General features: G+C 38.0%; 1 protein-coding gene and 1 non-coding gene across 3 annotated transcripts in view; both read left to right on the forward strand.

Annotated features, from left to right (window-relative positions):
* Window positions 1-264: 264 nt before the first annotated feature.
* RABEP1 (rabaptin, RAB GTPase binding effector protein 1) overlaps window positions 265-23387 on the forward strand; it is a 119066-nt gene continuing 95943 nt past the window's right edge. For both annotated transcript variants that reach the window (XM_063109651.1, XM_063109652.1), the window contains exon 1: window positions 265-497. In XM_063109651.1, coding sequence (XP_062965721.1) covers window positions 464-497 — 34 coding nt within the window. In that variant the 5' untranslated portion in view covers window positions 265-463. The remainder of the gene's footprint in view (window positions 498-23387) is intronic.
* On the forward strand, window positions 12295-12485 carry LOC134389894 (U2 spliceosomal RNA). Its single transcript, XR_010024843.1, has one exon. It is a non-coding gene; the product is annotated as a U2 spliceosomal RNA (small nuclear RNA).

Here is a 23387-nt window from a genome sequence, read left to right on the forward strand (position 1 = left end):
ATTTGCACTCCACCTCTGGCCTCCTCTCTCAGCTCCCTTTTTTTTTCCTTGCCACTGTGCTGGTCCCCCCACGAGAGGCCAGGTCTTTCCCGCCGCTGGCCCTCCACTTTCCCTTGGTCCCCTCTTCAGCCCTTCTCTTCCCGGAGCCTCCCTCCTGCCGGGCTCCCCGCCTCCCTCGGGAAGCCCCGCCCCTCCCCTCAGGCCAACGTCACGTGCCACCCCATCCCCCCGCGCCTGCGCACTGCTTATTTCCCGCTGTCAGGATGAGGAGGCGGAGGTCGGCGCTCGGGTCCGTCTCTGCCCGCGGCTGTGGCGGTGCCGGCGGCTCCAGCTTTAGCGGTTCCTCCCTGGGCGGCGGCGGCGGCGGCGGCTCGGTCGACGCCTCCTCCGCCAGCTGAGCCCGCGGGAGCTCGAGACGCTGCTTCCGAGCCCATCCCCTCTCCCCGAGGCGGGCCGCCTGGCCATGGCGCAGCCGGGCCCGGCTCCCCAGCCTGATGGTGAGGAGCCCACCATGGCAGGCGCGGCAGGCGCGGCCTGCCGGGCGCCGGCGTCGCGGGGGGGAACCTCAAGGCGGGCGGGCGGCGGGAAGGGGGCGCGCAGGCCACGGGGGTGACCCCGCCGGGCGGAGGCGGGAGCGCGCGGGGGCGGTGCGGGGGCCCTGGGCGGCCGTCGCTGGGGAGGGGGCGGGAGGCGCCGGCTGCAGTGCGTGCGGGAGGGCGGAGTGAAGGGCGTGGGGAGGCTGCGGGGGATCTGGCAGAAGCTGGGGAACGTGGACAGGGTGCTCCTGTGGGTAGCTTTGCGACAGGCACGTGGGTTCTGCCCGTGGGGAGGATGAAAATTGGGAACGTGCTATGTTCTTAAGACAGAAAACCCTTTTGCTTAGGTGTTGGTGGTGTGCCCTCTCCACCGCACCTCCACCCCAATCCGTGCTATGGAGCTTTTCGCACCCAGTTTTTTGGGTTCAGTAACTGGATTTAGTAGCATTCCTTGATTGGCAGTGTTGCTTAATGGTAAATGCCGGGGCTTAAGAGTGTAAAGGACCTGGATTCTTCGCTAACAAGCCTTCACTTCAGTCAGGGAAATGTGTCATACGTAATTTATATTCTTGGAAGGAAAAAGAGCCCCCATCCTAAATAATCCAGGATGGTTGTTCATGACTTGGGAAGTGGACTAAACTCCGCTTTTGAGGTTTTAGAACCTGGACTCATGTTTGGAAAAAAATTTCTTGATCTTTGCAAGGTCTATTGTATCTCGTTTGAGAAAGTTCTTTCAGGTGTATTTCTATAATCAGCCAGCGTGCTTAGTATATTTAAATGTGAGTAGAATGTTGGGATATGGTGCTTGGCACAACGTAGGTACTGTATTGAAAAACTTGCCTTTGCCTAGGGTTGTCTCTTAAAATAACCTTTCATGAAAACCTTACTCTTTGTTCTTGCTTTTGGGAAACTTGAAACAATGTTATCAGATTTTAAGGCTCTGGCTGCTCTCTGGAAAGTGTGCTCCAAGGCCTGTTAGCCTCTAATTTTGGGTTTTGTTAGTTGCCTAAGGGAAGATGTCCAGTATAGGTACCTGGAGTTGTGTAAGAATCTGCTTGCTGTTTCTGTCCAAGTAGAAAAGAAGGGAGGCATTTTTGGTGGGCTTTCAGAGAGAGGAAACTGGGGTGTTTTTAGGCTACATTTTAATTCTCACCGTTTGCATTTGATATCAGGGAAGAAAAGTTTGCTCCTTCGCAAACCCTCTTTGTAACTGCAGACGGAGGCAGAATACAGAGAGAGCTCAGTGGCTTCTGGTTCTGATCTGGGATGGTAGGTATGCCTAGCCGGCTGCTGCCATCTCTTGCGTTGCATGGAAACAAATGTCTGGGGCAGCTCAGGTGACATGACAGTCTGGAATCAAAATTCCCTGCCACTTTCAAGATGTGAAATGGTCTTCCTTGTAAATAGGCAGAAGTGACTAAGCACTTGAAAGAGGTTAGGGAAAAATTAGCTTTAGGAAATCTTGTATTCTTGCTATTCTTAGTGCAGGTTTATTTCCTATTTTTCAAATCTTGTGACTCTAGGATGAGGTTTGGTTTGCATGGAGCACAATTTTTATTTTAAGTTAATGAAGTAAATGGGCAGTCACAGGTACTATTTACAGATGGAGGGAGGATTTGGTATATTTTAGTATTTCGTGTCAGTGTCTTCTTAGAAGTTTATCTTGGAGATTTAATTTTTCTCTTCAGCTGAACTCATATGGACCACTTTAGGGTTAAGCACACTTGAATTTCCTAGCTTTGCTGATTTTTTAAAAATACTGTTGCAGAATTTTTTGCATCAAATTGGCAGGAAGAAATAACTGCTTAGTTTTTGACTTTATCTTGTTTTTTTCCCAGAAGCAATTGTCTTTTATGACATTTTTTTCTTTTCCTTTTTGACATATCTTTTTTTGTTTTTCCTAGAGATATGGTTAGTTAAGAAAAGAATAGATTTGTTTTTTGCATCAAATTGGCAGGAAGAAATAACTGCTTAGTTTTTGACTTTATCTTGTTTTTTTCCCAGAAGCAATTGTCTTTTATGACATTTTTTTCTTTTCCTTTTTGACATATCTTTTTTTGTTTTTCCTAGAGATATGATTAGTTAAGAAAAGAATAGATTTGTGTGTAAATTGACAGGATGAAATGTAATTATTTCCTTTTTATTAATTCTCTTTAACTCCTTATTTTGTAAATTTTTTGAAAAAGTTTTGGTTTTTTTTTTTGATGGTACATCGTAGTTTACTTGTTTAGAATAAAGATTCTTTTAGGGGCTGGCTGGTTAGTTCAGTTGGTTAGAGCAGATCCTGTACTGGCCAGCCACCAAAAAACAAACAAAAAAACCCCCTAAATAGAGTAAAGGTAATTTTAATAGCCAAACAAATGTCAGTTGATTAATGTTTTCCCTTGAGAATTCAAAGATAATGTGAAAAATTTCAAATTTTAATATTTATTTTAATCTAAGTTAAAATATCGCAGAAGCATTTGCTTTGATTTTACTTCATTACTTTTTTCTTTTTATCTAAAAATACTGTCTTTTATAATCTCTCCATTAAATATGTATATTAAGACTGACCAGTTAGCTCAGTGAGAGCATTGTGCTGATAACACCAAGGTCTGGGGTTCTATCCCTGTACTGGCTAGTAAAAAAAAAAAAAAAAAAAAAGGTGTATATCAAGAAGTAGAAATATGTCTTCCCCCATCTTCCCCAGGTAACTGCTGTTAAGTTTTTTGTCCTTCCTGACTTTTCTATAGTTACAACAGACATGCCACCTTTTACTTGAAATAGACATATGTGTTTTACATACGTGGGTCTGAAACTTGCCTATCTCACTTAATAAATGTTAGCTATCCTTATTATATACTTGTAAATGATTGTATGGCCATGTAACATGCTATAAGCACTGCAGGCCATTATCAGGAAGTCATCATATCAGTGAGGTGGGTACTTTTGTAATATTACTGCTCCCGTTTTATTGATGAGGAAACCAAAGCACAGATGAGTTAAAGAAATGAGCCTGGAGTTACACATTAAGTAAGTGGGGGAGCCAGGGTTCAAATCCAGGCCATCTGATGCCAGGGCCCTCTGGCCTGTTTGCTGTTTCATGGACCACTTTCCAGGGCACCGTTATAGGTCTACCTCATCCTTGTTAAAGACTATTCCATCATATGCATGTACCATGCATAATTTATTTGATGGACAAGTTGATTGCTTTCAGTTTTTTCATTATTTTATAGGCAGTGCTGTAATGGATATCCTTGTATATGTTTTTTTAGGTATTCTTGCTTTTACTTCTGTTAAGACTACTGAATTAAAGAGTGTAAACGCTGAGTGGTTTAAATTTTAACAGCTATTGCTGGCTTACTCTCAAAAAAGGCATATCTGCCAACAGTATATGAGAGAGTGAATTTCCCCTACAATCTTACAAGCTCTGGATGATGTCAGTCTTAAATTTGTGTCTTCTGAAAGATTTTTTAAAAGTGGTATTCTTCAGTTAGCAAATATTTGTATGTCTATTCTATGCCAGACCCTAAGCTAGGCTCTAGGAAATTTAGTGATAAACAAGACCCAGTTCCTGTTCCTAGGTAGTGAATCACTTAGCTATTAATTAGATAATTTCACAGGCAAATGTAAGACTATTTATTTATTTAACTAATATGAGTATGTACTACTTGCCAGGCACAATTCTAGGTATTTGGAATACATCAGTGGGCAACATAGATAATAAATAACCCTCTTGTAGTGAGGGAGAGACAGATACTAAACAACAGACATAAGAAAATTGTATGGAGTATTAGGTGGTAAGTACTATGGAAAAAAGAAAAAGTAGAGCAGGGTAAAAAGAAGGGGTGGGGCTGGTTTTAAGCAGCATGGTCAGGGTAGCCTTACAGAGAAGATGACATTTGTGCAAAGATGTGAAGGAGATGAGGAGTTAGCCATGAGGATATCTGGAGGAAGAGTGTTCCAGACAGAGGGATTCATTTATGCAGATGTCTTGAGGGAGCATGTCTGGCATGCTTGAGGAATGGCATGAAGGTCAGTGTGTCTGGAATGATGTTATGCGGGCAGGTGGAGGAGAGTAGTAGGATATGAGGTCAGAGAGGTAATGGGGTTGGGGCAGATCTTGTAGGGTCATAGAAGCATTGTAAGATCGGCTTTTAACGATGGTAAACCATTGAAAAGGTTTTGAGTAGAGAGTGATGTAATCTGACTTACGTTTTAAAAAAATCACTCTGGCTGCTAGATTGGCAATAGAGTAATAGGGAGGCAAGGGAGGTGTGAATCCAGGAAGACGATGATGGGGCTTGGATCAAGATGTATCAGTGGAAATGATATTTTGAAGGTGTGGTCAGCAGGATTTGCTGATGGATTGGCTATGGGATGCAAGAGAAAGAGGAGTCAAGGATTACTCAAAGTTTTTTTTTTTGCCTGAGCAACTATGAGAGTTACTCAATGCTATGAGTGCCTGTAATTGAGGCGTTTGACCCATTTAGGCAAGTCAGGAAAGGTTTCTGAGGAAGTGGTCCTGAAGCTGAGATCTGATGGATGAGTAGGAGTCCTTTTTCTGGAGGAAGCAGGATGAGTAAGAGAACTGGAGAAAGGTCATTGTGCTTGGAGTAGAGGGAATGAGAAGGTGTGAAGTACAAATGGTCTGGCCTGAGTAGTCTTTATCCTTAGAGCTTTAGGGGAAGCCATTGAAGGGTTTTAAGCAGGTAGATGACATGATAGCTTTTTAATTTCAGTTCCCTGATTGTTAGTAATTATATTGTTGTTAATTATAGTATCTTTTTGTTTATCAGCGATCTGTATTTCTTTCTTTCTTTTTTTTTTTTTTTAAATATGACTGGTAAGGGGACCTCAACCCTTGACTTGGTGTTGTCAGCACCAGGCTCTCAGAAGTGAGCTAACCAGCCATCCCTATATAGGGATCCGACCCCATGGCCTTCGTGTTATCAGCACCACACTCTCCCAAGTGAGCCAGGGGCCAGCCCAGCCATCTGTATTTCTTTTGTGAATTGCCTGTTTATTTCTTTTGCCCATTTTTTTTCCATTGGGTTGTCCTTTTCATTCATTTGGAGGAGCTCTTTGTAAATTATATTAGCCCTTCGGTATATATTGCAAATTTTGGTCTCCTAGTCTGTCATTTACTTCTATTTTTTTCTTTTGTTGTGCAGAATGCTTTAATTTTTATGTAGATCAAATCTGACCTCTTTTTTTTTTTTTTTCCATTTATGGTTTCAGGGTTTTTGTCTTGCTGAGGAAGACCTCCCCAACACCCATACTTATTTTTTAAAAATTATTTTTTGGGGGTGGGGGAGCTGGCCGGCATTTTCAGCACTTTTATAGTTGTCTTTTATGTTTAGTACTTTAATCCATCTGGAATTTATTTCTTTATTTTTAAATTTAAACAAGGAATGTTTAAGATAAAGAATTATTAACTAAACAGGAGATTATCTACTAAGAGAAAAGAAAACCCTAAAGAATACAGGAATAGTAGACATAAGGAGCAGCTACTACTTCCAGGGCTGAGGCAGAGTACCCAAGAAAGGATCAAATCTGGAAGAGGCCACTCCCAGAACTGAGATACATACCGCGTTGGAGAGGGTACAGCTGTGGCCTCTGAAGGGCAGTTAATTGAGGGGCTGCTGTGACAGAACTTGCTCAGAAGCTATTTAAGCCTTTCTAGGTTGCAGGGGGAAGCTGCCTGCATCTGGAATTTATTTTTGATGTGAAGTAGGGATCTAACTTTATTTTTTTCCCCCAAGTGGATAGCCAGTTGTCTTAATGCCATTTATTCAATAATCTATGCATTTGATTTGTTAATTATAACTTGGTAAATCTCCCAACTGTTAAACTTGCAGAGATACTTGATTTGAAACACAAAACCCCGATGCTTATCCCACAGTCTTAGCACTGTGATGTCCCAACACATGGTAGCCTGGAATTGTGTAATAACCTTTAATTTTTATGTTTTACCTAACTACCTTTGGACAGAACTGACATTGAATCTTAAGGGCTCTAATTTGTAAAATAGCTACAATCTATCATACACTAGGTTTTTATCCAGTTAAGTTTGATGTGCTCTTCTTGTATGAGGGAACTTCAAAAAGTTTGTGGGAATATGGAATTAAAAGATAAAAATAAAAAATATAAACTTTATTTCTCAACATAATCTCCATCAAGTTCAAGACACTTTTGTAAGCAATGATACCAGCCATTTAGTCCATCCCTGAAGAACTGAGGGTCCTGGGAATTTAACCATGTCAGTGCAGTCTTTTTACATTATTAACTGAAGAAAAATGGGTGCAATTGAAAGATTTTTTAAGATTAGGAAAGAAAAAGAAGTCAGAAGGGGCCAAGTCAGTACTGTAAGGTAGATAGATTCCTTTGGAATGATTTCCCATGAAATTCTCATAGAGTTGCCCTTTTTTGATGAGAGGAATGATCAGGAGCATTGTCCTTGTGGAGAAGGATTCTGTGGTGAAGTTTTCCTGGGTGTTTTTCTGCTAAAGCTTTGGCTGACTTTCTCAGAATACTCTCTTAATTAGCAGATGTTATTGTTCTTTGGCCCTCCAGAAAGTCAACAAGCAGAATACCTTGAGCATCCCCCAAAACTGTTGCCATGACCTTTGCTCTTGACTGGTCTGTCTTTGCTTTTACTGGACTACTTCGACCTCGTGGTAGCCATGGCTTTGATTGTACTTTGTCTTCAGGATGGTGCTGGTAAAGCTGTGTTTCATCTCCTGTTACAGTTCATTGAAGAAATTCTTCAGGATCTTGATCCCATTTGTTTAAAATTCTCATTGGAAGCTCTGCTTGTCTGCAGCTGATCTGGGTGCAACAGTTTTAGCACCCATTAAGCAGAAACGTTGCTCAACTGCAATTTTTCAGTCAGAATTGTGTGAGCTGAACCAGTTGAGATGTCTGTGGTGTTGGCTATTGTTTCTGCTGTTAGTCGCTGGTCTTCTTCAATTAGGGCATGGGCAGGATTAATTTTTCCTCACCAATTGATGTGAATGGTCTGCCACTGCAGGCTTTATCTTCAACATTGTCTTGTCCCTTCTTAAAACAAGTTATCCATTTGTAAACAGCTGATTTCTTTTTTTTTTTTCTTTTTAAACTGCTGATTTCTTTGTGGCATTGTCCACCTAAGCATCAGTGATTTCATCATACTTCCAACCAGGTTTCACCTTAAATTTGATGTTTGTTCTTGCTTCAATTTTAGCAGAATTCATGTTGCTCTTATAGGGTTTTTTTTTCAAACTGATGTCCTACCCTTAGTGCCTCAAACTAGATCCTGTTCAGACATGTTATAATTGAGTTGGTACGAATTTATTTTGGTGAAAAAATTTTGAAATCCGTGAGTAGTTTTTTCATGATACATATTTCCCATGAACTTTTTGAAGACCCCTCATATAATCATAAAAATTAATTAATTAATTATTTTTTTTTGGCTCCTGGCCAGTATGGGGAGAATTTATTCTTTGTAGGAGTACTTAGTAAACTTTTCTTGCTCGTTTTTGTGTGGTACAATTGTGCCAGCTAATGGTGGGGGTATGGGGACAGGAATATAGAAATAAATGGTATGTAGTTCTGTTTTCAAGAATTTTCTGATCTTAAAAAAAAAAAAGGAATTTTAAGATCTAGTGGAGGAATGGGCCTTAGGGAACATTAATGTGGCCTGAGAAGGTGCCCAGTCAGAAAACAGGTATAGTCAGTGCTTTTGGATCACAGAGGAAGCTGTTACTCCAAGTGAAATTATAGGAAGAGCTATGAAGGAAGGTATCTTTATTCCGTTTTCTTGTCAGATAACTGAATGTCTTCCAAGTGGTAGTCTTAGTTCTTTTCCTTCTGGAGAGAAGGAACTCGTCCTAGTTTTGACTAGTTCGGATGTTTTATTTTTTCTTTAATTAAGGTGAAATTTGCTGCACTATAACTTCTATTCACTGGATTTAATTTTCTTCTGTAGTACCACACAGGAAATCCCAAGCATTCTTGTATAGGTTAGTTCTGAAGAAATTTGATGATAATATTATGCCCTTCCTAAATATTCTCTTTATTTCTCCTATCACGTGGTTTGGATCTACTTAACATTCTTTAGATTTTCTTTCAGACAGGTTTCAGTTGTTAATGACTTTTGGTGGTTACTGATGTTCTTTAGATATATTAACCTATAAAAAGTAGTCAGTGGGGTCATATAACTGAAAGGAACCCTAGAGACTAGTTACCTTACTTCATTTTACAGATTAGGAAACTAAGGACTAAAGCGGTAGAAGTGACTTGCACTGTAGCATAGCCAATACTAGAATTTAAGGCTGTTTCCTTTCTTCTGGCTGCTGCTGCTTTTTATGTAGAATGAGCTTCCTCTAGAAGCTCATTATGATGTTGCCTGAAAAGAATCATGGAATTGATATAGCTTGATAACAGTCATTTAGAATGCATGACTTTCTTAAGAAGCTTTCCTTTTTCTTTAATACTTTCATTCTTTAAACAAATATTTATTGCTTATCAATGGTGGACATTGTGTTGGGGATATTATAACAAAATAGAAATGTACCTTTCCTTATGAGGTTAAAAGTCTGGTGGTGAAACAATACACAACCAAAAAAAAAAAAAAAAACCCAGAATAAAGTACACACAAAAAATAAACAAAACAGAGCAAAACAAAAAGAAAAAAAGTCTTGTGGTGAATACATAAATACAGACAAATTCTGTGAGGAAAGGATTACTTGTCTGACTGATAATGGTATCCCCAGCACAATACTTGTCATAGAGTAAATATGAGCAGTAGATATTGGTTGAAGGAAGGTCAGATGACAACACGCAGTTACAGTAATGTGGTAGCTCTTCCCCATTCACAATATCATGATAACACATTGGAGAAACATCTTTTGTCATTCAGTAAGTTAGTTAACATAGGACCCTTCCTCCACTTCACCCCCACTGCACCCCAAATTATATTGGAGAAAGTAGCATTTGAATTGAGCCGTGAGAGTTGTGTAGAATTTTTGATAGATGGAAATGATGCTTTGGAGAAAGATGTTAGAAGAGAGGGAGAATCTTTGCAGGGTAGGGATGGAGCACGTGCATTATGCGCCTCATTATGAGGTGAGGCGTATGAATAATCTGATTTTGTGGGAGTGTGAGTCCTGCTTAGAGACAGGTTTGAAAAAGGAGGTTGAGCCTGAATGGTTGAAAGCTTTGCTGCCAGTTAAGGAGTTTGGATTTCCCTAGATGATGTGGCTGGGCCTGTATGTTTTGATAGAGAAATACTGATTCATATTGTGCTATAGGAAGCTTGTTCTGGAAATTATACAGACAGTAGATTGGTGATGAGGCAGATGGTTGGTTAAGGAGATGGATTAGGCTTTTGCTCTGGTCTGGTATAGAGATGGTGGTGTTATAACCTATGTCAGTGGGAATGGAGAGAAGGAAATAATAGATGTGAGAAATACTGCGGTGGTAAAATAGCAACTTGCTGAACATTTAGTTTGAGGTGCAGGCAGGAGAGAAATTCTGAGGATTCTGAGACCGTCTTAGAATCCTGATGCTTGGGGCCGGCCCGTGGCTCACTCGGGAGAGTGTGGTGCTGAGAACACCAAGGCCCCGGGTTCGGATCCCATATACGGATGGCCGGTTCGCTCACTGGCTGAGCGTGGTGCTCACAACACCAAGTCAAGGGTTAAGATCCCCTTACCGGTCATCTTTAAAAAAAAAAAAAAAAAAAAAAAAAAAGAATCCTGATGCTGTTTACCAGTCTAGGCAATCAGTGGAAGGGCAGATTTAGTATTAGAAAGAGGCAAATTTGGTTTTAGGTATATTGATCTGGAGTACTGGTGAGGAAGCCATGTAGAAATATCCAGTGGATAGCTGGAAATAAAGCCCTGGAGCTCAGGGAAGAAATCAGGGGTGGAGGTGTACTTTTGGGAGTCAGATGTTTAGAAGTCATCAGGATGAACACTGCTCAGGGAGAAAATATAGGCTATGAGGAAGGCCACAGATAAAACTAATGATGAAGAAGGAGAAACCAGTGAACCTCATACAGAAGGAGAATTAGGAGAAAGTTTAGGAGTCTGTTAGGGACAGGCTGGCCGGTTTCCCCAATGGGCAGAGCATGATGCTTGTAACAACAAGATCAATATACTGAAGAGCTACTTAAAAAAACGAGAGAGAGAGAGAGAGAGAGAGAGAGAGAGAGAGAGAGAGAGAGAGAAAGAGAAAGAGAAAGTCTATTAGAAAACGTTTGAAGGAGGGAGGGGGATGGTCACCAGTACTAAACGCTGCAGAGAAGACAGATGAAGACAGAAGTGCTCATTGAAATCAGCAGTTAGTGATCATCAGGACTTCTAAGAAGGAGTTTCAGTAAGGAAGGAGTAAATAGAGACAGCAGGTATAGACTAAATGTTAAAATTACAGTGATACACAAGTGGGCAGTCACTTGAGGGTGTAGTAAGGTTGTGGCAAGGTGTGTGTGTTTTAAGGATAGAGATTTAAGTAATTGTAGATGCTGGAGCGACTGCTGGTGGAAAGGGAGGAGCCCAAAGATGTAAAATCAAGGAGATAACAGGTGGAGCTAGGTGTCAAAGAAATGGAGAGCAGATGAGATGGATAAAGAGAATGGGTGTAGAAAGGAGAGAGAGTGAGTGATCTCATCCTCCAGAATAAGGGAGAAAGGAAAGGAAGAGGTGAGAAAGAGAAAACTCTGAGGTAGAAGAGACAAATTGACTAAATATATATAGCCTCCATTCTTTTATTCATTTATTCAAACATGTGATTTAAGTATATATTATGAACAGCAGACGAGGTACCTGTACTCATGGAGGTTATAGTTTATCGCAGTCAAGTAGATTAGGTTGTTTATACTTCCCTGGGTTCCTCCTGGGTTATCTTAACCAAAGAACACAAAATAATTTGGCTCTTTTTCCAGTTGTCCTGAGGGTGATATAACCAGTACCATTCTAGATGCACAGGAGAGAAGTTAATTCATTATATACACTGAATGTCTTGGACATTAGGGCTTTTAATTTTCTCATGGATAGATCCTGAGTTCAGAAACGCTGGTCGAGTAATAAGTACAGAATATAATTGGTTCCTTATTGTGGGAAATTTGATGGGTTGGGGGGAGCAAACCATGATGTGGGTTGCCGATCTTCCGCTTAAAGCTATCAAAAATCAAGACAAACTTTTTGTTTTTAACCATTTAATATCCAATTGGTATCTACTTTCTGTAAGCTCCTACTGCATTCTTTCATTGATTTATTTATTTTTTTGGATGGCTGGCCAATACAGGGTCCTGCTACATTTATAAATAAACTGCTGCCTCTCCCCCACATCTAGATCTTATCTCCCCGACTTTTTTTTTTTTTTTTTTTTTTTGTCTTTTTCGTGACCGGCACTCAGCCAGTGAGTGCACTGGCCATTCCTATATGGGATCCGAACCCTCGGCGGCGGGAGCGCGCCGCGTCGCAGCGCTCCCAGCGCCGCACTCTCCCCAGTGCGCCACTGGCTCAGCCCCTCTCCCCGACTTTCTTAGCTGCTTAAGAGCAGTTCTTTCTGAGACTACTGCTGTCTTTTGTTTCACTATGACTAGCAGAGCTGTGTAGAGAGTAATGGAAGGACATCAACAGTTTGGGTCCATCTTTATTGCAAAACATTGTTCTGCATTTATTTATTCCTAGTAGGTGGAAACCTAGTCTCTTTATAACACTTCCACTTTTTGTGGTAGCTATAAGAACAAGGGTACTTCGAAAAATTCATGGAAAAATAAAAGATAATACTAATCACTTCTTGGCCTTTTGGCTAAGATCAAGTGTAGTTATCTGTTCTTACCAGTTAATATCTGATACGTCCTCTACCCGAGGATAATACGTTAAATGGATTTTGGGAGCAGAGAGATGGAATAGGAGCTTTCTTTGTCTGCTCCACTCATTGACCTGGTATTACAGTATCTCCAGGAATGGTACACCCCTTGAGGGATCAAAACTTAGTGTTTAAGGACAATTTCTTAGCTCATGGAGCCCTCCACTCCCCTTGCTGTGGAGGGTAGGCACGGGTGCTTTGGCATTCAGCCATGCCTTTCTGTGATGTTTTTAAGGTGTGCTGTAGGCACTACTGGTGTGACAGTAAACCTGGAGTTCTCAAAAAAAAAAAAATAATAATAATAGAAATCTTTCCATGAACTGTTCGAAGTGTTCTTGTATTAGAAAATTCTTGGGCCGGCCCATGGCTCACTTGGGAGAGTGCGGTGCTGATAACACCAAGGCCCCGGGTTCGGATCCCATATACGGATGGCCGGTTCGCTCACTGGCTGAGCGTGGTGCTCACAACACCAAGTCAAGGGTTAAGATCCCCTTACCGGTCATCTTTTAAAAAAAAGAAAAAAAAGAAAATTCTTAATTTTGTTGGGCACAAATTACTTCTCACTTCTCTTCTACACCTTGGTTCTGGTCTCTTGAATGAATCAGAATTAAGCTATTTTCTCTTCTACATGAAAGGTCTTCATGTATTTATTTAAAGAGCTTCCTTCCATGTTGGCAGTTCCTCATATGAAGGTTCTGTATCCTTGCAATCTTGTATGGCCTCCTCTGCTAGGCCAGCCAAATGTCCTAATACCATATAGTTGGCTGGTGTTCTTAAAGTAGTGTACCTAAAATTGGCGAAAGTATTCCAGACATAACAGCAAAAACATTCTCTCTCTTTTTTTCCCCCTTTTTTTGGTGACTGGCTGGTAGGGGATCTGAACCGTTGAACTTAGTATTATAACATGGCTCTCTAACCAACTGAGCTAACCAGCCAGACCCCCAACATTCTCTTTTGATAGAACCCTTAAATCTCTCTTTAGTGGAGGCTAACATTCCCTCAATTTATGTTTTAATCCACTGCATTATATTAGTTCATAATAAAAATAGCAATTCCCTAATGACATATGATATTGAACTTCTTTTCATATACTTACTTGCCCTCTGTATATCTTCTTTGGTGAGGTGTCTGTTCAAGTCATTTGCCAATTTTTTAATTGGGTTGTTCATTTTCTTATTGTTGAGTTTTAAGTGTTCTATGTATATATGAGATAATAGTCCTTTATCAGATATGTTGTTTGCAAATATTTTCCACCAGTCTATGGCTTGTCTTCTCATTCTCTTGATAGTGTCTTTCATATAGCAGAAGTTTTTACTTTTAGTGAAGTCCCGTTTATCAATTATTTCTTTCATGGATTATGCCTTTGGAGTTGTTTCTAAAAAGTCATCGTCACACTCAAAGTCATCAAGATTTTCTATGTTATATCCTAGGAGGTTTATAATTTTACATTTTACATTTAGGTCTACATTCTATTTTGAGTTTATTTTTGTGAAGAATGTAAGATTTGTGTTTAGGTTAACTTTTTTGCATGTGGATATCCAGTTGTTTCCAGCATCACTGTTTGTTGAAAAGTCTATCCTTTCTCCACTGTATTGCCTTTGCTCTTTTGCCAAAAAGCAGTTGATTATATTTTGTGAATCTATTTCTGGGCTGTTTATTCTTTTCCATTGATGTGTGTCTATTCTTTCATGTTATGTGTTTTTAAATTTTTTTTCATTAGAAATAACAAATGCTTGTGGTAAAACAATCTGTAAATGTATAATATGAAAGGAAAGTCCATATAAACTAATAAGCTCACAACTTAGGGATAAACACTGCTAATAGCCTGGTGTTTATTTTTCTAGTTTTTAAAAAAATGTGTATTCTGATGATTTAAAAGTGGAACCATGCCACAAATGCTGTTCTTAAGCTTCTTTTTCTTAACTGTGTTTTTGATATAGATTATGTCATTATTTTTGAAATAATTCACTCATTTTCATGGCTGCATAGTATAGATGCACTATAATTTTTAAAAGTAAGACCCTCATTGATAAATATTGGTGCCATTACAGTAATGCCTCAGTGACTGTCCTTGTGCATATTTTTGCACACTTGTGTGAGTGTTTTTGTGGGGTAAATTCCTTGAACTGGAATTACTGAGTCAAAGAATCTGCACATTGAAGGGGAAGGGGAATAGGGAGGGAAAAGGGGAAAGGGAAAGACTGGATAAGGGACATAAAGAATAAGTATGATTTGTAACAATGAGTGTGCTAATAAAAAATAAATTAAAAAAGATAAAAATTTAAATTCTCTTTCAAAAATGTTTGACAATTTACAGATTTTACCATCAGGGTATAAGAGGGCTCATAACTCCTTAATCTGACAAGTTCAGTTCTTTGCATATGGAGAACTTGAACTTTGTCCTGCTTGTAGCAAGTGCAGCAAAAATTTTCCCCAGTTTGTTTGTTTAAATTTGAGATGATTTGGCATATGGAAGTATTTTAATTTTTTTTTTTTTTTTTTTTTTTTCGTGACCAGCACTCAGCCAGTGAGTGCACCGGTCAGTCCTATATAGGATCCGAACCCGCGGCGGGAGCGTCGCCGCGCTCCCAGCGCAGCACTCTACCAAGTGCGCCACGGGCTCGGCCCAAAGTATTTTAATTTTTATGTGATTTGATTATCGGTTTTGTTCCTTATGGTTTCTAGGTTTATGTTCTGTCTCTTTGTCTATGTTATCTTCTAGTGTTTACTTTTAAGTATTTGCTTACTTTGGAATTTATTTCGTTATAAGGAATGGGATAGGAATCTAGCTTGTACTAGATTTTCAAATGGCTAGGCAGTTGTTCTTGCACCATGTAGTGATTAATCCATTTTTCTTCATTGATTTTGAAATGCCACCGTTTATCATATGTTAAATTTCCAGAAATACCTGAGTCCATTTCTGAAGTGTGTTTTGTTCAATTGATTTGTCTATTCTGCTGCCACACCATTACAGTAAGTGGTCTCCTTTTATCCGAGGGTAATACGTCCCAAGACCCCCAAGCGTATGCCTAAAACCATGGATAGTACTGAACCCCATATATACTGTGTTTATTCCTATACATACATAACTATGATAAAGTTTAATTTATAAATTAGGTACAGTAAGCGATTAACAACAATAATAATGTAATAGAACAATTATAATAATATACCAGTATCACTACTTTATTTCTAGAGTTTTTCATTTAATATTTTCAGACGAGGTTGACTGTGGGTAACTGAAAGCTTGGAAGTTGAAACTGTGGATGAGGGGTGGTCAACTGTAGTTTAGTTATGATTACTGTTTCTTTTTCTTTCTACTTTTCCTTTTTTTTTTCGGTGGCTGGCCAGTAAGGGGATTTGAACACTTGACGATGGTGTTACAACCCCATGCTCTAACCAACTGAGCTAACCGGCCATCCTCTTTCTAATTTTTGATGTTTAAAGAACCAGACACCCTTCATTATTTATTTTGTAGAATTTTCCTCAGCTATTCTTTTTTTATTTTTTGGTGGCTGGCTGGTATGGGGATCCAAACCCTTGACCTTGGTGTTACAACACTGTGTTCTGACCAACTGAGCTAACCAGCCAGTCCTTCCTCAGCTATTTTTAAGTATTTATTCATTCAGCTAAAATTCAGAATGAGCACATTAAGTCTGATTACTATGGTCTCCTATCTTGTTTTTTAAAAAATAGGACTTAAAGATATCTTATTGAATTTACAGGGTTAGGAGAACATAAATCTTGAATAGATATCTTTACAATTAAAGTAAGTTAGTTCATTAATAAGTTAGTTCATTAATGTAAATGCATTAATTATATTATTTAATCCTTCTTTAAAGGTGGTATTATCCCTTTTTCACAGTTGAGGAAAGTTTAGTAACTTGCCTAGGATGCAGGTTCCATGACTATTTTCATTCAGCTACTATCTTTCAGGTCAGTTTTAGATTAGTAAACTCTTAGGTCATTAGAAAGGCAAAATTAAAACAAAGGCCACATTTTGTTTTTGATTATAAAGTACTAAGAAATGTAAAGAAAACTGGACTTACCCATAGTTCTTACCGTTCAGAATAATTTTTCATTCTAGTGTATATCTAGTCAATAATCTACAAATAAAAATATTTTAACAGTTGATCATACTGCATATCTGGTTTGGTATTCTGCTATTTTTATTTTAATTATGATGTGAACAATTTCACTGTGTTATTTATTTATTTTTATTTTTTATTTTTTAAAAAGATGACCGGTAAGGAGATCTTAACCCTTGACTTGGTGTTGTCGGCACCACGCTCTCTGAAGTGAGCTAACCGGCCATCCCTATATAGGGATCCGAACCCACGGCCTTGGTGTTATCAGCACCACACTCTCCCCAGTGAGCCACAGGGCGGCCCTTCCCTGTGTTATTTTTTAAAAATACGTTGGTTTTAAGTCTGTAATTTATCTTATGAATGTATTATTTTCTATTACTGCCATTTTGATTATTTATAAATTCTCCATATTAATAAATGATTCTACACGAAACATCCTTGTACATTAACCTTTGATCTCTCTTTGATTATTTCCTAGAGTGCTCTGGATCAAAAAGTATGAGGTTTTGATATATATTGTCAAATTGCCTTCCAGAAGGCCAGTTCTTGTTTATATTTCTGTTGTTAGTGCTGATGTCTGTCAGTCTCATGTCATCTTTGTCAGCATTAAGAACAGGCTTAAAATTTTCTTAACAGTAGGATAGGCAAAAGAATGGTATCTTATTGATGATCTTTATTTCATAGATATTAGCCTTTGTCTTTTCTTTTTGCAGATATTTTCCAAGTTATCTTGTTTTGGCTTTTTGGATAATTTTTGATACAGAGAAATCTAAGGTATCATTTGAACAAACTTATTGGTAATGCTTTGACAGTTTCAAAGACCTGCTTTATCTCAAAGTCAATTAGATATCCACTCATACTGTCTTTGTGTTTTGTGTTACAAATTTTTTTTCTAAATAGTGGCCAATTTTTCTGTATTTTAATTCTTAAGTTGTTTCTCTATGACCTGTTTGTCAAGTAAGTCTTCCACATCATACACTTGTCATTAATTTTCTTTCTGTAAACAATTATTTTATAATTTTAGATAAAATTTATACTGGCATTGTAAACAATTCAGAAAATATAGAAAAGCATAAAGAAGAAAATAGTTACCACACAAAGGTAATTAACATTTTGGTATTGTCTTCATATGTATATAAAATATATGAAAATTTTTTCTTAAAAATTTGATAAAAAAATATAATACTTTTATAGAATTTTTCCCATTTAAATGAAGAGATGTTCATGATGTATTATTAAATAATAATAAATCTTATTTTTAATGGTATTTACTAGTTAATGGTATTCTAATATATGGATTCCATAATATGTTTAATTAGTCCTCTATTGGTAAACATTTAAGTTCTATTTGAAATGACCTGATACATAGGTCTCTAAATATTTGTCCAAATACTTCTCTCTAATAAATCCTTGTTAGTTTTATTAAAGGTTATATACATTCAAAATCTGATACTTTTGATACATTCAAATTTTAATGTATTCTTTTGTATCAGTTAGGAATACCTCTCTCAGAGCAATTGGAAAGCCAACCCCTGATGACTTAAAAAGTAAGGGGTTCAGTTTTTTGTGTGTAACACATTAAGAAATAGAGCAGCCTAAGGCTGGTTCAACTGCTCAAAGATGTCAAAGATCCAGGTTCCTTCTATTTTCTACTTTCCTTCTCTGTGGGCCTGCTTGCTCACATATTCCCCCCACCCCCATGTAGATTCAGTTGTGATTTCCTTTTGGAAATATTTTTTTCCTTTAAATCTTTTAATATTTTCTTAGTTACATTTGTTGAGTTCTCTTCTTCAGGCACATGGATCCTTATCCTGGATATCCTTAAGTTGGATATTCTTTGTTTTCCATAGCTATTTCCTCTCTAACTGCTTTACTTTTCTTTGTAATTCACTGAGATTATCTCAGGTCTTTTTGGTGTGTTTAACAAAATGGATTACATTAATGGATTTCCAAATGTTAGTTTTTGTATATCTGAGATAAATTCAACTTGGTTGTGGTGGATTATTATTCTAGTATGTAGCTAGATTTGATTTGCTAATGTTTGAAAATTTTTGCAGTTATACTTATGAGTGAAATTGGCCTGTGGTTTTCCATTTTGGTATTGAAAGAAAGTGAGCTGAGATGCCGGGTACTGTTCAAGCTTTATTAAAGAAAGAAATCTGCTGGGCTGTGCTCAGAGTGGCACAGGGCCCAGGGCTGCCCTGAAAATGGTGGACAGCACCAGGTGTGGGGGTGGTAGAGCTTATATAGTGTGCCAAGGGCTGGCTGATACCATCAAGGAAGGTCATTATGCTAATGTGGATCAGGGTGGAGAACCCTGTCCTTGCAAGCAAAAGGGGTTTCTGTTTAAGTCAGGAGGCTTCTTGTAAAGGGAAGGGGGGAGGGGGAGGAGGTGGGCGGTGCCATTTTGTACTTGGGCTTGTCTAAAGTGGTGCTGGTTATGTTGCAGATCTATTAGGTATTGCCTTGGATTTTGGTATTGATTATGATGGCATGGTAAAATAAATTGAGAAACATTCCATCTTGTGCTATGTGGAGGACGGTTTATTTAGTATAAGAAATATTTATTCCCTGTAGATTTGATAGAATTTACATTCTTTTTCAAGTTTCATCTTGAAATTTGTATAGATATTTTGTAATTTATTTGTCAATTTTCTGTTGTTAGATATTGACTTTTTTCTTGATGTTTTGGAATTTTAACTGATACTATGGTCAACATTCTTGAAATTAAAGTTTTAGATGTATTCATGATTACTTCCTTAGGATAAATTACTGGTGGTGAAATTGCTTGGTTAAAGAGTATACAAAATTTTAAGGCTTTTGCAATTGATTACCACATAGCCATCAGTCTTGAATTGTTACCTGGATTTGTTTTTTGTTGTCTTTTTTGGTTTTTTTTTAAATTTTTTAATTTTTTAATTTTTTAATTTTTTTTATTTTTATTTTTTTTCTCGTGACCGGCGCTCAGCCAGGGAGTGCACCGGTCATTCTTATATAGGATCCGAACCCGCGGCGGGAGCGTCGCCGCGCTGCTAGCGCAGCATGCTACCGAGTGCGCCACGGGCTCAGCCCTGGTTTTTGGCAGTTGGCTGGTAAGGGCATCTGAACCCTTGACCTTGATGTTATCAGCAACAAACTCTCCCTGGATTTGTTTTAATTAGGTTTGGTAAGGTGACAGACACGGAGATAATTGCCTTTGAAAGAAAAGTTTATTACTTACAGTTCCCAAGAAGAACAGGCATGCCACATCACACAGGGCCACATGGGGAATCACTTGGGTCAGTCAGGAGACAGGATCATGGGAGACAATGACCTAAAGCCTTTATTGTGTTTTTCTTGGGCAGGACAGGGTAGGCAAGTTTGAGCAAGTTTAAGATTGGATAGCTTGAATAAAGTTGGTGGGCTTTGGGCTATAGGGGTAGTCTCTAGTTGTTTGATACCTGGTCCTGGGGCTATTTAGGACAGAGAAATATTGGCTTGGTATGTCAGTTAGATAAAGGGGGTGGTTGGTGATATGAGTTTTGGATTGGTTGGTTTGCATATGAAAGGCATACTCACAGGGGAGTTGTTTGCTATCTCAAGGAATTCGCTAACCCTGGGAGGGACAGCCTCTCCCTGGTGTGCAAGATCCTCAAGATGTCAAAGCATCATAAAATATAGAAAATAAGAAACATGATTAAGATATTATCTTTTAAGATTGTATCAGTTTATGCTCCTACCAGCAGTGTGTGAGCATGCCAAGACTGGGTGGTGGTATGTTTAATTAGAAAAAATAAATCAGCAAAAAGTTAGCAAATTTTGTGTAGCAAAAAGTCTTGTTTAGATTTGCAGTTCTTTTATTTCTATTGGCATTTGGAGTTATTTTGGAAATTGTCTTTATCCTTTAGCCATTAATAAATTAATATTTGTCTTTTTATTGATCATCAAGTGTTTTTTATGCAAGGACATTACTCCACCAAATCTTTTTTTTTTTTTTGGTGAAATTTTGTTTTCATAAATTTAATTTCGTTTGGCAAAATGATCCAACGGAAACAAGTTATGGGACTGGGGGGAATTAATGTGGGCATTGCTACCCTCTACTTGATTTGATTGTACAATTGGTAGAAACATAGCATACTTGCATACCATGTTTACTCCACCAGGAGCCTTACAGATTATACAGAAGACACGTGAGGATAAAGCCTTTTCTTTTTATTCCCATAACCAGGGTATTTCTTGTTTGGTGATTTGAAAACGAAAGCCTTTTTTTTGACTATTACTGAGTGACCTGACTGAATTTTGAACAAGAAATCAAATTTATTTTCTCATGTAGTGTCTTCTCCCATTAAAAAAAGTTTTTGAAACTTGACTGTAAAACACTCCTGAATATTTTAGATGCAGCGTTTGCATAGTTTTGATAGGATTACTCTGGCTACACTGTATTTCTACAATATTTAAATCAAAGTTTATTTTTGTGAAGTTGAGAGTATTGAAAAATATCTAAGCAGGTACCCAACCAGAGCTAAATGAGCATTTGAGAGAGCTGTTGCAGAGGTTTAGATTAGATAAATCTCAGAATTTTAGGCTTGGATGGGACTTTCTGCCTATCTTCTAGACTTTCACTCACTGTATCAGAGGGTCTCTGCCCTCTCAGTTTATAACAGGTTTCTCACCTTTTTCACTATTGACATTTTGGGTCAGATGATCTTTGTCGTGGGGGTCTGTCCTGTACATTGTAGGATGTTTAGCAGCATCTGTGGCCTTTACCCATGAGATGCCAGTTCTTCATTTGTGATGACAAAAATGTCTACATACGCTGTCACATGTGTCCTGCGGAGCAAAATTACTCCCAGTTGAAAACCATTTGTTTATAACAAAATGCTTTAGAATGCCCCTTTACACCATTCTAATATAAAATTATATACAAGACTTGAAAAAAAAAGAGACTCAAGAACCTAACGGTATAATGCCCTTACTGTAAAGGAAAATAATCTATAATTACATAATCTGTATTTCATCATGTAAATGAACAGTGCGACTACATAAAAGAATGCCCCTAGGAGGTGATATTACACTGTTTATACCTACTGCTTATGTGATGCATGCATCTCCTGTATTAATCTCCTATGTTAAACATCTATAATCACAGGGAAGTTTTACTAGGTCTTGAAGCCAGGCAGGTCAGTGTTTGAATCAAGCTCTGCCATTTATTAGCTCTAACAATGGAGAGATGACTTAATCTCTCAGAGAATATTTCTTTATCTATAACTGGAGGGTGATAATGCCTACTTTATGGTTTGTTTTGAAAATTTAATGAGCGAATGTATAACATAATTTGCCTGATACTCTCTAAAGAGCTCTATGTATGGATTATTTAATTCTTACTACAACTCTAGAAGGCGGTATTATTGCTAGTCCCATTTTTACAGATGGAGAGAAAGAACCAATTTATAAGTGGTAGAGCTGGGATTCAAACCCTAGTTTAATTCCAGAGCCAGGGCTCTCAACTGTTGTACTGTACTGCTTCCTATAGTACCTGATAAATAGATGATATATAATTGTTAGCTTTTGTTATTACCCATTTTATTTTTTGTAGCTTTAACTGAGACTTTCCCTACAAGTATTAAATCAACATTCTGTACTTGAAACAACTTTTACCTGTTGGTTCTCATGTTTTCTTCCTGACACATACAAATAATCTTCATCCACATGTAGGCAAGATAGCTGTTTATCAAAATTCTGATCCCTCTGTATGTATGACCTTGATATTTCTGAAAAACTAGTAAATGATTCATCCAACTTTCCTTGTAAATAAAATATAACCCTTGTGTTTTTATTATTTACTTATGAAGAACTTTTCTTCTGATAAGTAACTCCCAGTGTAGGTATTGTAGTAGTGTAGCCTTTTTATAACCCAAGTATAGGGAGATAAGGAGTTACATCTACATTTACAATTTTTTGTGTTATAATAAAGGACACTATATGCATAAGGATTTTGATTTGTTTTACAGTATAATCAAACATGGTTCTAAGAGGTATCTTATGTTGCATTAGGCTTTTTTCCCTGTAAATGATAAAAATCTTCAGAATATTCTAAACCAATTACTATTTTAAATTACAGGAATTGGTAATAATCAGAGGTAATTATATTTTTTGTTAATAGTTCTCCATTGTGAATTGTGTGTGTATAATGCCCCATTTATCTGGCATGGTGGAGGAATGATGATGTTTTGTGGGCACATTATTTTTCATCTAATTTAGACTTAAGCCCTCAGGCACAGAAATGGCAAAACTAAAACAAACAAACACAAAAAACCCAAAACCTTAGATTCCTTTGCTCTTATTTAAAAATATTTTTATATGGAACTTTTAAAACACTTAAAAAATAAAAAGATTAGTATGTAGACTGACCGCCTTCCTTGTGTCATGATTATTAATATATGACCAGTCTCATCTATAACCCTCATCTTCCTGCCTGGATTTTTAAATAGCAAATCTCAGAAATCACATGATTTCATTTGGAAACATTTCAATATTTATTTATTTATTTATCTATCTATCTATCTATCTATCTATCAAACATTTCAATATTTATTTATCTATCTATCTATCTATCTATCTATCTATCTATCTATCTATCTATCTATCCATCCATCCATCCATTCATTCAATCATTCATTCCAAAGATGACCGGTAAGGGGATCTTAACCCTTGACTTGGTGTTGTCAGCACCACACTCAGCCAGTGAGCGAACCGGCCATCCATATATGGGATCCGAACCCGGGGCCTTGGTGTTTTCAGCACCGCACTCTCCCGAGTGAGCCACGGGCCGGCCCTCAATGTATATTTAAACAACCATAATACTATTATAACACTTAAAAACAGCTAACGTTATCTCTTTAATATCATCAAATATCCAGTCAGTGTTGTAATTTCCCCAGTTTTC

This window comes from Cynocephalus volans, chromosome 10, assembly GCF_027409185.1.
Source record: "Cynocephalus volans isolate mCynVol1 chromosome 10, mCynVol1.pri, whole genome shotgun sequence".
NCBI classification, from domain to species: domain Eukaryota; kingdom Metazoa; phylum Chordata; class Mammalia; order Dermoptera; family Cynocephalidae; genus Cynocephalus; species Cynocephalus volans.